Below are 16,590 nucleotides of genomic sequence, written 5' to 3' on the forward strand. Positions count from 1 at the left end.
CAGTGGCGTAGTCAGGGGGATTAAGGGGGGGGGGGGTGCAAATCGAAAGTTTGAGGTGGGGGGTGCAAATCGAAAGTATGAGGGGTGGGGTGCTAATCAAAAGTCTGATGGGGGATGCAAATCGAAAGTTTGTCCCCGGGTAAAAATTGGAACACCCCCCCCCCCCCCTTGAGACGATCCTGGCTACGCCACTGAGGCTAGCCAAGAAATATTGGACAAGAATAGTACAAGAAGAGACAAGGCCTGCGGGCTTACGTGGGGGATAATAAAGGGAGCTGTCCAAAACTTAGTTTGGTGGAGAGGTGTGGTTGAAGCCTTTTGCTCCCCAGTATCCACACAGGACTAGTAATACAAAAAGAAGATTTGTGAAGCTAGAAAGACAGCAGTGAGATTTCGAGCTGTAAAAAATGAATTGGCAAGGACGTGGGTAATGGTTATAGTTGGAGTTACCTACAATTTAATAAATGAAGAAACTTTTAGTATAATTCACATTTTAAAATTTAACATGAAATTTAGTATCAATTATTGGACAATATGGTTTAGGACAGGTGTCGGCAACCTTTTGAGACGGAAGAGCCAAAAGTTCCAATTTACAAAATCTTATAATTTTTAAAGAGTCACTAACATTTTTATTTCAATATTTGGTATTTGATTAGGATTAGGTAAATAGATTTGTTTTGTTATTTAAAATAAATACCCTTAAATATGAAATAATATTTATTCATATAAAAACATACACGTTTCGCCAGAATAATAGTCAAATAATAAAAATATAGGACTATCTAATCCACTTTAGAAGCTGTTAACTTTTTTTTTTCTTTACGGACATCACCGGCTCAGGAGGTGTCTCCCATTAGCCAGTCAGGCCTCAACACGGCAAACTCAGACTAACTGGTTTGGATATCGGTTTGAATAACTTGCATCGTTCGCTTCTATCCTTTGGTTCTCAGTAGGGTTATCTTCCATCCCACTGAACGCAGGGTAAACTCGTACACCACCGTCCAGAAAAATTGAATTATATAACTATTTATATTTGTACAAGGAGCTGGAGAGCCGCATCTGGACATCAAAAGAGCCGTATGCGGCTCGCGAGCCGCAGGTTGCCGACCCTTGGTTTAGAAAGATTATAAATAACAAATCTATATTTTAGCAGTAACAGGTTAACAGGCTACTTATAAAGTAAAACAATATTTGATTTAAACACAGTCATGTAAGTCACATCCTGTTGACAGAAAAAAACTACTAAATCATAAATAACGTGTTCAAACCATAGTCAGCTATGATAGCCACAGATCCCAATTCCCAATCAGTTAAATGAAGAGACGTGTTGATGTTTTTGTTTACAAAGCGTTTTAAGTAGAGATAACTAGGGATGTAAGAAATATTGAAATTATTTTCTTGTTATCCCCCTTAGAATGGATAATCAAAGCTGGAAAATCAGTACAAAAAATGAGATATTTTATATTCTCTACTTATGTAATATTGCATGTATTTATCTTTTATTGCTTTTAACTAATAATACTATAATTTATAGAATGTATTGATTCTATATAAATAAACTTAATACTTTTATAGATTAAATCTTGTAGATTGAATTAGAGTCAAGTGAGAACACCAACCAATCAAAGACGTGTACGATCAAAACAAAAATGACGTCACTATTTTTTTTCTTTTTTATAAAAATCAGGTCACGTTTGGGTGATTTGTGCATCCCGCGTTTGGGTTGGGCTGATAACGTCTTATGTGGTCAGTAGACCGTAAAGTACAGCGGGTTTGGGGATTAACAAGTTGGTCTTATACATAGCTAGAGATGGGGCGGTTGTGGTTGAATCCAGTATGTAAGAAAAACGTAACCTTGTAAACCATTACTATCAGATAATGCTCACATAACACGTCCCAAAAATGTGATATGTATGATCCATCCAACTTCAGCGGTAGAGCGCTACGCCGCTATCCCGAGAGTATCGAATTTAAATCCGGGTTCAAGTCAGTTGAGTCCAACCAGCTATGATGGGTACCTAACTCAGATTAGTGAAAATAAAGGAAGCGGGTTGGAGTGCTAATAACACTATTCCGTCACATGCCGACGTCACAAAAATAGATTAACTCTACTTTGCTTGGCCGAAAAGGGAATTTAATTCATTTGTATAATACCATTTATCACTTACTGTCATTCTGTGTCGGACCCACCCCCAACCTACCACAATGCCAAGATAAAATGTATTACTACACAATGTGTGGTATACAGTTTATGTAAAGAATATGTGCAAAAGCCAGATGATCAGCTTTATTTAAGCAACTATTCTCAAAACCGGTTCTACATGACTGGCTACAGGTGTAACAGTTGAAAATACTAACTGTTAGAAAAGGTTTAAAAACAAGATATGAATCATTTCAACCAGCACACGAAAACATCACTACCTTGTGTGGTTGTTGACGCAGGACGCAAAAGCACATGATAGATTGTTTGGTGAAGTTAATGTTAGGGGACTTCGTTAAACGCATAGAGTTAGGATAATTATTCGTGTATGTCGTGATTTTAAAGGAGCGGATGAAGCGTAACAATGGGCACAAATGTGTAAGTAGTTTAAGGTAGTTTTTTGTTTTGATTTTTAGCTGATATGTTTCGAATGTATGAAGAAAACAAAGATATTCTTGATTAGTCAAAAACGTTTTTTTACAAGTATCTGAGATAAAATTGGGTTTTGGTTAATTAAAAAAAATGTATTTAGGAATAGGGTTAAATTTATAGTTAGAACAGAGTCTAGTGATCCAAAACATTGCGTACACTTTTTGTAAATAACAGTAAGTTCTTGTTGCTTAGGAATTGCTGATGAAGTAGAGTATATCTGATTTGTTTATTTAGGGGTGTATAGGGATTATGTGGTCATGACTTAAACAAGTTATCTTCTTTTTCGACTTAAATTAGCAACGTATTATAGATATATGGGTTTGATTACATGCGGACTCGAACCCTTTCAAATCGAATTGAATACTTGTGTGTTTACCATTAAACCGTGCTGTTCATATGGCTAATACTTTGCGAATTGAAAAGCCTCTAAATGGGTTGGATTACAATGCTATATTTTTTTCAAAATGAAATTTTAAAAAATATCAAAACGTATATAAAGGGAAGTAAACTACTAATGAACATGTAATCAACACTATAATCAACACAGAAGGTTATTGGCTGGACAACATACACTCACATACACAAACACGAACACACACCTACCTGTGGTTCAAGCTCAGAAAATACTATAAAAAGCAAAAGACATGTGAGCTGAGGCGTGACTTTTTTTTAGACGTGTATGATAAAGTTGTCTTTTGTACACGGTAGGAGATGGACAGGTGAAGTAGAGTTCACTTGTTTCTGTGACCTCAGATTTGAGCAGCATGCTCAGTTGAAATCGATATTTTTGACAGACAAAATCATGTTGGCCAAGGTATAACGTTTTTATAGATGTGGGAATCTGGCTTTTTTAACGATGTGCCACAGTAGGGAGAGGGACGGGGAAGATAAAAATAAAAACGTCAAACAAACGTGACGTCATTTTTGAATGCCCCTCCCCCCCCCCCCCCCCTTTTAACCGGCAGTTGACCAAAGGATTATTAGTGTTCTACTTGTTTCTATACCCATGTCCCATGCGCTCACTTAGTTCTTTATATATTTTCTCAGTAGCATGATCATAATCAGTCTAGAAGCATATTATTTTTATTATATTATCTATAACAGAAAACATTTGGAATTAGTACTCGTAACTGGGTAAGGGAAATCTAATTGCACGATAGTAAATAAACAGAAACATGACAATTAATTGTGTAGTTTATATTTTGTAGTTTACATTAGATACCATAGCATATGGTAACGTTTAAATGTTACCATTATGGGCCGTGAATAAATGGTGTCTCAAACAAAAGATGGGCGGGGTTCAGACTTTTGTAGCGAGTGGTTGTTTAGGAGAGATGGTGTGAATCAACTAGTCTTAGTAAGACATTGTGTCTTAAATCTTGACGTCTACAATGATAATAAAACTGTTAATTTATGTGGGAATTATTTTACGTGGAAGGTATGTCGACAGGGGGTAAGGGGAGGTAACTTTTCCCCCCAAAATGTAGTTATGTCCCTTTCTCTTATACCGCCGGGAATAAATTAGAATCAAAACAATTACGACCTTATCTCATGGTATTGCGTATGTACACGTTACACATCAATCTATTTTTATGACCATCAATAACCCGGACTCTATGACGACTAATTGTTGACAACTGTGTGATCCAGAGCGTGACCGTCTTCACTAGAGCTGACATTGACGGATCACTGAAGACGCACCTTTTTTGTTAGTTAACGTTCTGTGTTGTCTCCCTTTGACTTTAATTACACGGTGTTGTAAAAACGAATGTGTGTCTCAGATTCTAATATTAAGTTCTTTTTAAATGGCGTCACTTTTTGTTGGTAATTTTTTCACTTGAGTCTTTTTATTCACAAAAATGTAAAAACAAAAGCTTAAGCCTAACTTGAGAGTGATTAAGCCATGTATTTGACTACGATCTTTTATCTAAATCAAAACATTAGAAGCGATCTTAAAATACTAGTAATATTTAAACCCATCCCCTACCTTTTATTTTCAGCTTTGATAGCTATTAGATACTCATATTAATCTTGATAATTCCGAAATCTATGACAGATAAATAAATAGTATAGCTTTCAATCACATATTACGCCACTATGCGTTCGATTAAAATCTGAACCTAGGTTTGTCTAACCCAAGTGTACCAGATTAGGATTGTATACTAAAATGCGATTTTTAAAAAGTAAAAACAATTATTTTGCCAAAGCGTTGTGCGTTGTCTGACATGCTTTACGTCACAGCCTTTAGTCCTACATTTAAATAATCCTTAAGCTTTTCTTCATACATTTTCATCATATCCGTACATAGACAACACGGATTTAGTATTAAGCAGATTGATAAAATCGACATAGTTCACTCTACCCACGTAAACAGCACACACGACTAGTTCATACAGCTGTTTTTATACAACGTCAAACGTTAGATATAAATAGAACAGCTAGCTGTAAATCATGGTGTGAAGAATAACACTCCTATTCATAAACACAAGTGATACAATATCCACATTGCATAAATCATGTCTGGATCACTCAAGCGTTGATAGAGTGTATGTGCCCTATCATAAACCAACCAGCATAAATTAAGCCTAGTCTGGCATCGAAATACCTTGAGACCAGGTCTAGGTGTGTGTACCAGCAGGTAGACACATAGGGACATAGATTCTATATCCTTATTTTTAAATCATAACTCCAAGATAAAGTTAAAATATATGTTAAACGAAGATGTAAATCTGTGTGTATGTTTTACTGCAATAAAGTACAAGAATAGATTAGTTTAACTAGTTTAAAGGAATAAAATGTTAGTACTGATATAGTGTTATGCAACATGACTTCAATGATAACGGAATTTACCAGGTAAAATTCACTTTGATATTGCATACTTTATAGCCGTAGGTAATATAATAATTTATATATATATATATATATATATATATATATATATATATATATATATATATATATATATATATGTACATATGTACATATGTATATATATAAATATATATATATATATATATATATATATATATATATATATATATATATATATATATATATATATATATATATATATATATATATATATATGAGAGAGACAGATATATATATAGAGAGAGATAGAATGATAACGTGATAATAAGAGAGAGATGAATATCTGTATTAATATGCAGTTATACTGCGACCGTAATTCAGCCTGCTAATATTATGTCTAGTAGAAGCCAAATCTTTCTTTACGGTAGGGTTCAACCTTACTCTATAGGTGTGTTTTTTTGTGTATGGGTAGGGTGTAGTGAACGGTGAAAAAGGTATGTATGTATAGTGGAGGTATGATGTACAAAATGTTGAATACTTACACACACGCATTCACATAACTGACGTCCACATACAAAATGCATGTACTTCACAGCGTAGACTCCATTGTAGACAAGTTCACCAACGCTGTACTGAAACAGCCGGTGAAAGGCGAGGACGTTGTTGACAGGCTGCACCATTTCGTCACAGTCGGTCTCATGATCGTGTTCGCCATTGGCATCGGTCTACAGGTGAGTGGAGCTTGACGGTTTTGGTCTCGTGAAGAACTGCTGGTCACGTGATTAATTAAAGGTCACGTCATGGACGGTTGGTCACGTGATGGACGGTCGGTCACGTGATGGACGGATGGTCACGTGATGGACGGTCGGTCACGTGATGCGCGGCTGGTCACGTGATGGACGGTCGGTCACGTGATGGACAAATAGTCACGTGATGGACGGATGGTCACGTGATGGAAGGTCGGTCACGTGATGGACAATTAGTCACGTGATGGACGGTTGGTCACCTGATGGACGGTTGGTCACGTGATGGACGGTTGGTCACGTGATGGACAATTAGTCACGTGATGGACGGTTGGTCACGTGATGGACGGTCGGTCACGTGATGGACGGATGGTCACGTGATGGACGGTTGGTCACGTGATGGACGGTTGGTCACGTGATGGGCGGCTGGTCACGTGATGGACGGTCGGTCACGTGATGGACAATTAGTCACGTGATGGACGGATGGTCACGTGATGGACAATCGGTCACGTGATGGACAATTAGTCACGTGATGGACGGTTGGTCACGTGATGGACGGTTGGTCACGTGATGGACGGTTGGTCATGTGATGGACAATTAGTCACGTGATGGACGGTTGGTCACGTGATGGACGGTCGGTCACGTGATGGACGGATGGTCACGTGATGGACGGTCGGTCACGTGATGGGCGGCTGGTCACGTGATGGACGGTCGGTCACGTGCTGGACAATTAGTCACGTGATGGACGGGTGGTCACGTGATGGACGGTCGGTCAAGTGATGGGCGGCTGGTCACGTGATGGACGGTTGGGCACGTGATGGACGGTCGGTCACGTGATGGACGGTCGGTCAAGTGATGGACGGCTGGTCACGTGATGGATGGTTGGTTACGTGATGGACGGTTGGTCACGTGATGGACGGCTGGTCACGTGATGGACGGTTGGTCACGTGATGGACGGCTGGTCATGTGATGGACGGTTGGTTACGTGATGGACGGTTGGGCACGTGATGGACGGCTCGTCACGTGATGGACGGTTGGTTACGTGATGGACGGTTGGACACGTGATGGACGGTTGGTTACGTGATGGACGGTTGGGCATGTGATGGACGGTGGGTTACGTGATGGACGGTTGGTTACGTGATGGACGGTTGGGCATGTGATGGACGGTTGGTTACGTGATGGACGGTTGGTCACGTGATGGACGGTTGGTCACGTGATGGACGGTTGGTCAAGTGATGGACGGTTGGGCACGTGATGGACGGTCGGTCACGTGATTGACGGTCGGTCACGTGATGTACGTATATCTAGCAGATAAAGTGTCCATCCGTGGTCAATTGTCCTGCAATACATTTTTCAAACAACTCAATTTAAAACTGTATATTTTGCATCGGTCTATACATGGACAAAAATCTTGTTATGTTTTTATTTATTTTTTGCGATGGTCTCATATGCAGGGTTGACTAGAGAGACATACCGCCCTTTATACTCCCCTCCTCCAAAATACCACCACGACTAAAAAAAAAGAAACCTGTTAAAAGAAAAAAAAAGCAAGAGAATTCTTTGTAAAGGGTCTCTGCTTTTTCCGGAATTTAGCTTAAATTAACTTTCGGAATAGTTCTAGAGTTTAGATAAATTCCCTAAGCGTCACTGGCCATGGAGATTCAACTCGGATTATTGTGGGAGCCAATGTAAGAAAGCTTGCTGGCAACGGTATTCTGAAATTTAATAGGGTTATGGTTAATGTATTTAAAACAAAAGACTCGTATGGATTGTGTTTTGAATATTATAGGTTTGTTTTTTATCATCATGGGGCAGATGAAGTAGAGTTCATCTGCTTCAGAGACCCCGGCATATGAAGGTATAGTGTGGCCAGCACTATGCCCAGCCGCTTTTTATGGTTTCCCATCAGAGGAATTTGAACCAGGATTCGAACACGAGACTCGAGTTAGCATTCTAGCTCTCTACCGCTAGAGCACGCCGTCCTTGGTTGTGTAAGTAAGAGCTAAGTATCTCTGATAGAAAGAATGCCAGGAGTCAAAATTATCGTAAATCTGACAGGGTTAGGTTTAATATATTTGTGTTTTTGTAATAATGGGCTTAGTTTCTCTGAATGAGAGTATATCAAGTTTCAGGAATATATTTTTAAGCCTATACTAAATAGCCAGAAAAATGTCGGTAGCGCTTACTCTATGAGCAGGTTGTAATGGTGGATGAATGGTGTATCTGCAGGAATACGTGGGTAAACTTTAAGCTTAAACCAATGGTGTACCTCTGTAAGTTTTAAAGGTAAGCCGATGATTGTTCGTCTGAAAGCTTTAAGGGTAAGCCAATGATGTACGTCTGTAAACTTTAAGGGTAAACCAATGGTGTACGTCGCTAAGCTTTAAGCGTAAACAAATCATATCTATATATATAATTCTCCTCTTCGAGCCGTTAGAAAACAAGCTGCAAACGCTCTCCCTACCTCCCCACCCCTACATGGTTTTAGTGAGCTGTGTTCACTCTAAATGTTTACAAGCAGAGCCAACGATTTTAAACGTAGGGGGGGGGGAGGAGGAAGGGGGGGGTTATGGTCCTTAACGAGCTACTTATAGTGTTTTAAAGAAATATTTTCAGTGTCAGCGTTGGTACTGTCGAATTCACAAATTATGAATTATTGAAAATTAGAAACAACTAAATAGCGGCGTATGTTATGCCGCGGGCCGGCTCGTACATTATAAAGCTTTAAGGGTAAACCAACGATATATCCCCAGGAGTACGTCGGTAAGCCAATCAGCTGTTGGGCGCCCAAAGGTTTTCCTGAGGACAGTTACAGAGAACACATCAACAGCTACTGCTGGACGCACAAGCTACGCTACCCGCAGTACGAGAGGGAGGGGGGAATCAATGACACCCAAGGTAATGGGTTTAAGTCCTTTCGTGTCATATGTGCTACCCACAGTACGAGAGGGAGGGGGTGCCCAACTACACCCAAGGCAATGAGTTTGTTAAGTCATTTCTTGTCATGATATGTGCTACCCGCAGTACGAGAGGGATGGGGTAATCAATGACACCCAAGGTAATGGGTTAAGTACTTTCATGTCATATGTGCTACCCGCAGTACGAGAGAGAAGGGGTGCTCAACGACACCCAAGGTAATGGGTTAAGTACTTTCGTGTCATGATATGTGCTACCCACAGTACGAGAAGGAGGGGGTGCTCAACGACACCCAAGGTAATGAGTTTGTTAAGTACTTTCTTGTTATTGATATGTTTAAGACACAGACTTGTTGAAGATTTATATTTTTATGTATTTTTGCAAATTATTATCTTTTATTACAAGGTTGGTGAGTATATTTGTTAGTGTAATCAACAAAAATATATTACGTTAAAGTCAGTTTATAGCTATTTACGACACAATATGTTTATTGTGTATTGCTAAAAGCTGACGTATCCCATGTTTCCAAAATTGCGTAGAGAAATTCACAAGTATTGATTTCTAATACTCGCGTTTATCACTAGGTTTGTATTTTTTTTTTAGTGTAATCAACAAAAACATCTTTAATTAAAAGTCAGTTTGTAGCTTTTTACATCTTAATGTATTGATTATTCTTTAGCCTTTGGAGGTGTCTTGGACCCATCACGCCCAGCCCCATTGGTAGACTTTGGCACCGCATTCTTCAGATGGGCTACACTCATCTTTATTTTACAAGTGAGTATGAGATTGTCACAATGGTAGCTTTAAAATGTTGACACTGTGTAGCAGAGTGGTCTCCCCTGGCAAGTGTGTAGGTGAGGGGAATGACTGGAGTGATGTGTGAACTGGAGTGGAGGTGACCGCTCGCTGGAATGGAAGAGTTGTGTTGTAAAAAAAACTGAAATTTCTTCTAGTGTGTAGTGGATCGAATGTATTCTTTTGGTTGAACCACATAAGAAGAGTTAGCTGATTGTGTTCTTTTGAACCGTTGTCCTACCAGGCTCAACGATTCGTAACGCATAATAGGACAGATGTAAAATACATAACTGCCATTTTCCCACGTTTTCTTTAACTTGCTTTCGCGTCTGTTTATTTGTTTATTTGTTTGTTTGTTTGTTTTTCCAATCAAATCTTGCGATCGAAATTTCGGGCACTTCCCAGTTAGCTAGCGCGCTGAATTTTTCAGGGAAGCTTTGTTTCCGATGACAATACAATATTCAATTATTATTATTACTAAATTGATCCATGGAAAAATGTTATTGATCATTTTAGACCCATATTGATTTGTACAAAAAAAACGTGGGGGAAAAGGGACATAACCTAGTAATTGTAATTTGATAAAACAAGATTCGGTACTTTCCCTCTTCTGGCTTATGATAGGTAAAGGCACGTGTTTTTTACGAATTGTCTTCGTTTACCCAAAAAAAAAGTGAATGCGAGAAGATAAAATCGATATCAAGATTTGAATGCAAACAAACAGACAAAGACTAAAAAGTAGAAAATAATTATCATTAAAAAAGTTTTTAAAAACCCACGTTTTCTGATTGAACTAAAAAGTAGAAAATAAATGCTATACATCACAATAATGCAAGCGATCACTCTACTATAAGCGATCGCTAACTGCGTGCGCATAATGACAAAAAATGAAAAACGTGGGGCGCCGTGATTTTCTTACAGTTTTTAATACTGTTGACTCTCTACAAGCTCCCTAATAAAACTCAATAGTATTATCTAATCAATAGTAATATAACTTTTACATCTTATATTAACAATTACCAATAAAAAAATTTTACTTCGGCGCCCCACGATTTTCATTTTTTGTCATAATGCGCACGCAGTTAGCGATCGATTATAGTAGAGTGATCGCTTGCATTATTGTGATGTATGGCATTTATTTTCTACTTTTTAGTTCAATCAGAAAGCGTGGGTTTTTAAAAACTGTTTTAATGATAATTATTTCTTATATTAGCGGAAATAAAACGGCCTTAAAATGTCTTAAAGTAATTTGTGTGTTAATTCTACAAACTTTTCGTTGTATCCAGTATAGAAAATAAAAATACAGGGACTATTGTATAAAATAGATAAAAATACAGGTATTATTTCGTATACGCGAATGTACATGAAAACTGTTATAAAGGATTATTATTTAGTTATATAAGTAAAGGAGTTAGTATGTATAAATAATACACATACATATCTACACCAGCTTTTCTAGTAAAATTGCAAGTAGATATCTAGTCTGTACTTTTATTTTTTCAGGCTTTTCTGTTTAAACTCCCGAACTTTATTTGGTGTCACCTCAGCTCAGCGTCCAACGCGGACATTCAGAAAATCCAAACCCTGGTCCAAGAGTCTCAGAACGCTGCCGACGACAACTCCAGGAAGCTCAAGAAAGACGAGGTCGTGGCGTACTTCGAGAACTGGATCACCGGACACCGGAACTACCGGTTCAAATTTGCCGGAAAACACTCAGCTAAACTTCTGTCGATTTTATTCTGTCTTGAAAAACAGTCAGGGAGTTATCTCTCATCGTTGTATATTTGCTACAAGTGTTTAAATATCGTGAACGTTGTTGGGAATTTCGGGATAATGACAGTGCTTTTGGATGTGAATTTTTGGAAGTACGGTCTGGTCGTGTTGAATAGTGTGTTTACATACGGGGACTGGCAGGATTCGAACAATTTCCCGCGTCTTCTGTTGTGTGATTTCGTCGTGGAAGGAAGCACTGGATCAAACCCCAGCGGGGGTAGTTCGACACCAGCCGAGTATAAAATTCAGTGCACAATGGCGTTGAATCTTCTGCTAGAGAAGGTTTTTGTCGTAGAGTATTTCTGGTTGTTGTTTTTATTCATCGTCACTTTTGTAAACATGGTGATCTGGGCGGTGAAAACGAAACCCCCATGCTCGACTATACTTTTCAGTAAAACGTTTATGAAAACCGTCCAATCATACCCATCTTTAGAGATCGGCATCGCCATGATGGCTTTTAAACCAACCAATGAAAACGCGTGTAAGAACGTTCAAAAAGATTTCATCGAAAACTATCTCAAAAGCGACGGAGTTTTAGTGTTACGTTTGTTAGAACAAAACTCGGATAAAATGTTGCTGTCGGAAGTTGTATGTGCATTATGGGATAGATACCGAGCAGTTCAAAAATATAAAGACAACTCGAATATGACGATATGTGACGAAACGAAATTGGATTCTGTGGGGGTAGTAGCAGTACCGGAACATCAAGAAAAATTGGAAGTTAATGAATAAAATATTTGTTTTTATAAAACTGGAATAAATCTAAAAACTTTTTATTTAATAACTTTTATTTAATATTTAATGCTTTGGAGTATTATTTATTACGTCAAAATCCCGAAAGACAGTTTTCGTTTGCCGTTTTCCTTATTGGATACTTTACTGTATGCGATAAATGCCTAAATGGACACTTGCCCGAAAGCGGAAAAATCACAAACGTCACTTACTCAAGTGCCTTTTGCCCGATTTAAAAAAAATCATATATTATCAAGTAGATATTCTTCATAAATTTTAATTTGACATTTCAATAATCAACATAATTCTAAGCATTAATAAAGCGGGAGTGATCTCCCTTGAACTTCTTCGTAAATTATTACTTTCTCGTATATACGAAGTATAGAGAAAGTCATGTAATCGTGCAAAAAGAAAATCCAGATGTTTACAAATCTCGACGTTTTACACCTCACTGATACGGAAAAACATAATTTTGCAATCTTGTCCGTATGTCTGTGTGTCTGCCTGTGTGTGTGTCTATCTGTCTGTGTGTAAACACGATAACTTGAGTACCGTTACAGCTAGGTTGATGAAATTTCATATATAAGTATTTTATCAAAATCGTAGATCCTGGTCAACTTTTGAACGATTTCCGATAACCGGAAGTGGTACTTTTTCTACTTTGAATTTTTCTAAAGCCTATAACTTAAGTACTATTTCAGATAGCCAAATGAAATTTCACGTGTAAGTAAAAGATTTTTATTTTCTACATTCTGTCAAATTTTGAGTAATTTCCGTTGACCGAAAGTACTAATTTACGCTATTTCCGATTTCTCAAAAAACGCATGTAAATTTATAAAGTACTAATAATATTGCGCACTATTATGCACATTTTGTTTTTGCGTTCGAATGTTTTTTTCTATGAGATTCTATTCTATTTTGAAAAGTTTAAGTAATTAAAAATCATGTCTATATTCCAAGTTATATAAGAATATTCGAGAAAGTTTAGGGGAGATCACTCCCGGTTTATTTTATTACATTAAAGTATAAGGCGCTAAAATTGTTTAGCTTAATTTTTGGTCAGACAATATTTAAAACATTGAAATACAAATTTAAACCGTATGTTTCCACATAAACCAATTATGTTTAATACCCAATTTTTTTCATTGTGTGAACGTTACTTCTGGATTTAGTGAAATAATGTGGTTTTAATTAATTTGTCTATGTAAGAATTATATGCTATTCCTAATACTTGTTTGCAAGCCTGGGTAGCATTCTGTTTTAGCTATTCTCACTTGAGTAAAAATATTGAACGTACAAAAAATTCCTCTGATACAACTCTATGTGTAAATTAGTTACAGGAATATATAATTTGATATCAAAATGCACACCACTGCGCTTGATAACTCACATATACAAAAATGTGCTGTAATAAGACTGGTGTAAGAAATCATTACGCGCAGCTTTATGTTGTGTGCTGATAAAATATTGAAAAGTACAAATTTGAACAATAGGTAGGAAAAGTGGTTCCAAAAGTGGTTCCACTTTGTGTTGCCAGAAAGCATATTTTTGAACCAAAATTGAATATTTTATACCATTTGTGAAATAAGTACAAAGTCACTTCCGGTTTTACTAAGGCTAGACATATTTTAAACACAAAATTACTAATAACATAATAGTAATTTACCAAACATTTTTATTTTTATTTGGATTAGTATAGTCAGGGTGTTGTGGTGCAAGGGGATGTTATATTATTTAATATAAATAAACTACTAGGCTATATTCCATTGTAATAATAAGTAAAGCGTAATTAATATCACCATTTTAATATAGGCCTAATCAATCTAGATCGACCTCTGAATATGGGGGTCATCTATTAACGATGTCACAACGATGCCAGACCTCCCCCTTCCCCAAAAAAGTAAACCTAACCCCCCCCCCCCCCCCCATTGCAGCGATTTTCATAAAATATTTAGACCTATGGGCTTTTCCAACATTCAATGTAGGCCTATTGATGAATCATTTTATAAAAATTTATAAAATAACTTTTAATAATGCAAATAAAGGCTTAAATTCAGTTTCTTAACATGAGTGTTTGTTAAACATGGAAAAGTGTCATTTTACTTTCTGAACCCCCTCCTACCCTTGACACAAAGGTTCAAATCTCCCCCACCACCTCAAAGTCTGATGGACGACCACTACAGCATTTTGCTATTATTTATAGGATATTCATTAATTAGTCATACAAACCAAATTACATTTGTTGCTGTGATGGTGTCTCTGTCATTACAATTATTAAATAGTTTATCTTAACATTTCCCCTAACCTCATTTGCTATAGCTGCCTATCCTTATAGTATAGAAAACATCTTTTCCTCAAATATCTGGAATGCATCTGATCAGCAACAATCTTTTTCTTTTGTAATATATAAACAATTACAAAATGTTCATAAACTTGCACAGCCAATAACAACACATTACCAGGAAACAGGCAATGATTACAGTTTGCTGTATTTGTGGTTGATGGTTAGTTATCAGCCATGCTCCACTAAGCCTGGTCTACATTTATATGCTTGTATGGCTAGAATTGACAAAAAACCATATTCTTGATTCTTCCCTTATCATTATGTTTTACATCTATGATAGATATATGCAAATGTAAGACTTAGAGTGGGACTACATATTTGTGAACACATTTGCTAAAGCAAAAGTTCTTGAGTTGAAATTTTAATCCTTTAGGTTGTCTCTGATTCAAATTCAAAGCAGCTTATAGACAGTAAAACTTAGTAAAAGTTGTTTGACATTTTGCTGACCATACAATTTATTAATATGGAGAGGCAACTTAACTAGGTGAAATCTACTTCAGCACCATATTCTTAAAAACTAGGTAGCGATAATTAGTTTCCGCTTACACCAGCACACACAACCAGTGCTGAAAAAAAAATAAACATAACAAAGTTAATGATTTTCTTTTTTTAATTACCATATTTATTCAGAACTAACATAATAAAAAATAGTTGTTCAATATGAACAAGTTTTCTTGGGTCCAAAATGTATCCATGGATCAGTTTTTTAATTGAGCTTCATCTTGACTTTTGTCTTCTCTGTATACAGTTGTATAATCCACAGTATCTAAAAAAAAACATAAATAAATTTCATAAACTGTTATATTAAACTCATTATGTTTACATACTTTCAACTCTTAATGTTATAAATATTTATCTGTCTTATAAAGATCATAAAGCAATGATGTGTATTGGATTGTATGGGCTATCTAACCATTACCACTCATTTAAAATATAGGTCTAATAGTTTACTTTTAATATTTTAATGTAATGAGTTTGTCGTTAAATACAATAGGCCTTCAAAAGAGTCCAAAAGTCATGTATATATCGTTAAAAAAAAAAGAAAAAGGTATCAATAAAGATCTACTACTTATGTTTAGCCACCTCAGGAATTAGTTGAAAATTGATATTCAAACTAGGCTGCTATAACTATCATTAATTCATACACATACTAGAATAAATATTAGGTTAATTATATTAATTTGATTAGTAAGTTAATCCATCTATGACAATTGACACCTTTTGGCTTTATCAAATATTCTGCATTTTAAGTTCTAAAGATCATATATTAAGTTAATTAAGTAGAACTAAAATAAGACAGCTCTTCATTAGTAAGCCTGCTCTTCTATTCAGTAATTTTTACTATTATTATTAGACGCCTAAAATTACTGTTAGACTTACTAATCTAGATTAACTTAAATTTTGGATATTATTTAATGTACTAGTCTGTAGCCTTTTATTTAGGCTACATGTAATTTTTACATTTTAAAATTGTAGCCTTATTAAGCCTAGTTAACTTTGTTTAACTTACATACCAATACTATATACCTACCCTATCACAGGCCTACTTGACTATTACTAAGCTACTACATCTAAATCTACAGTCTAGGTAGGCCTACTGAAACTAAAAGTAATATGACAACTGTAAAAATGAAGCATACTTTATTTTTACAATACTATTTTAAGCCTATAGACCTACTGCTATTAAATATGAATCTATTAGTTATTTGACTAACATAAGTCATCATAAGTCTAATTAGTAATTACCTCTAACTATGCCCTAATCATAATAAGAATAACAATGTAATTGAAGTAGGCCTATTAGGACTGTCATCTGCCTAAATTATCAAAAATAAAATGTATTT

At 36.3% G+C, this 16,590-nt stretch overlaps 1 protein-coding gene across 3 annotated transcripts; it reads left to right on the forward strand.

The window, feature by feature from the left end:
* Positions 1-2,427: 2,427 nt before the first annotated feature.
* LOC131932765 (innexin unc-9-like) lies at positions 2,428-12,446 on the forward strand. 3 transcript variants are annotated; one of them, XM_059289680.1, is made up of 5 exons: positions 2,428-2,578; positions 6,039-6,174; positions 8,940-9,084; positions 9,782-9,876; positions 11,401-12,446. In XM_059289680.1, the coding sequence occupies exons 1-5, from the start codon at positions 2,565-2,567 to the stop codon at positions 12,400-12,402; spliced, it is 1,392 nt and encodes a 463-aa protein (XP_059145663.1). In that variant the 5' UTR covers positions 2,428-2,564; the 3' UTR covers positions 12,403-12,446. The 3 variants fall into 3 exon arrangements, with proteins under 3 accessions (XP_059145663.1, XP_059145662.1, XP_059145664.1); XM_059289679.1 differs by lacking the exon at positions 2,428-2,578 and adding an exon at positions 5,282-5,485; XM_059289681.1 differs by lacking the exons at positions 2,428-2,578; positions 6,039-6,174; positions 8,940-9,084 and adding an exon at positions 9,111-9,244.
* Positions 12,447-16,590: the final 4,144 nt, after the last annotated feature.

Source organism: Physella acuta, unplaced genomic scaffold (genome assembly GCF_028476545.2).
Source record: "Physella acuta isolate Inbredline_101_S28 unplaced genomic scaffold, ASM2847654v3 ptg002274l, whole genome shotgun sequence".
Lineage (NCBI taxonomy): Eukaryota > Metazoa > Mollusca > Gastropoda > Physidae > Physella > Physella acuta.

Excerpts from the sequence above, each read along its gene's own strand:
- LOC131932765 (XM_059289679.1), top strand. The coding sequence starts at position 5,457 with ATGACTTCAATGATAACGGAATTTACCAG. Across the intron at positions 9,085-9,781 it reads GGGAATCAATGACACCCAAG|CCTTTGGAGGTGTCTTGGAC; the intron begins GTAATGGGTTTA and ends ATTATTCTTTAG. Across the intron at positions 9,877-11,400 it reads CACTCATCTTTATTTTACAA|GCTTTTCTGTTTAAACTCCC; the intron begins GTGAGTATGAGA and ends TTATTTTTTCAG.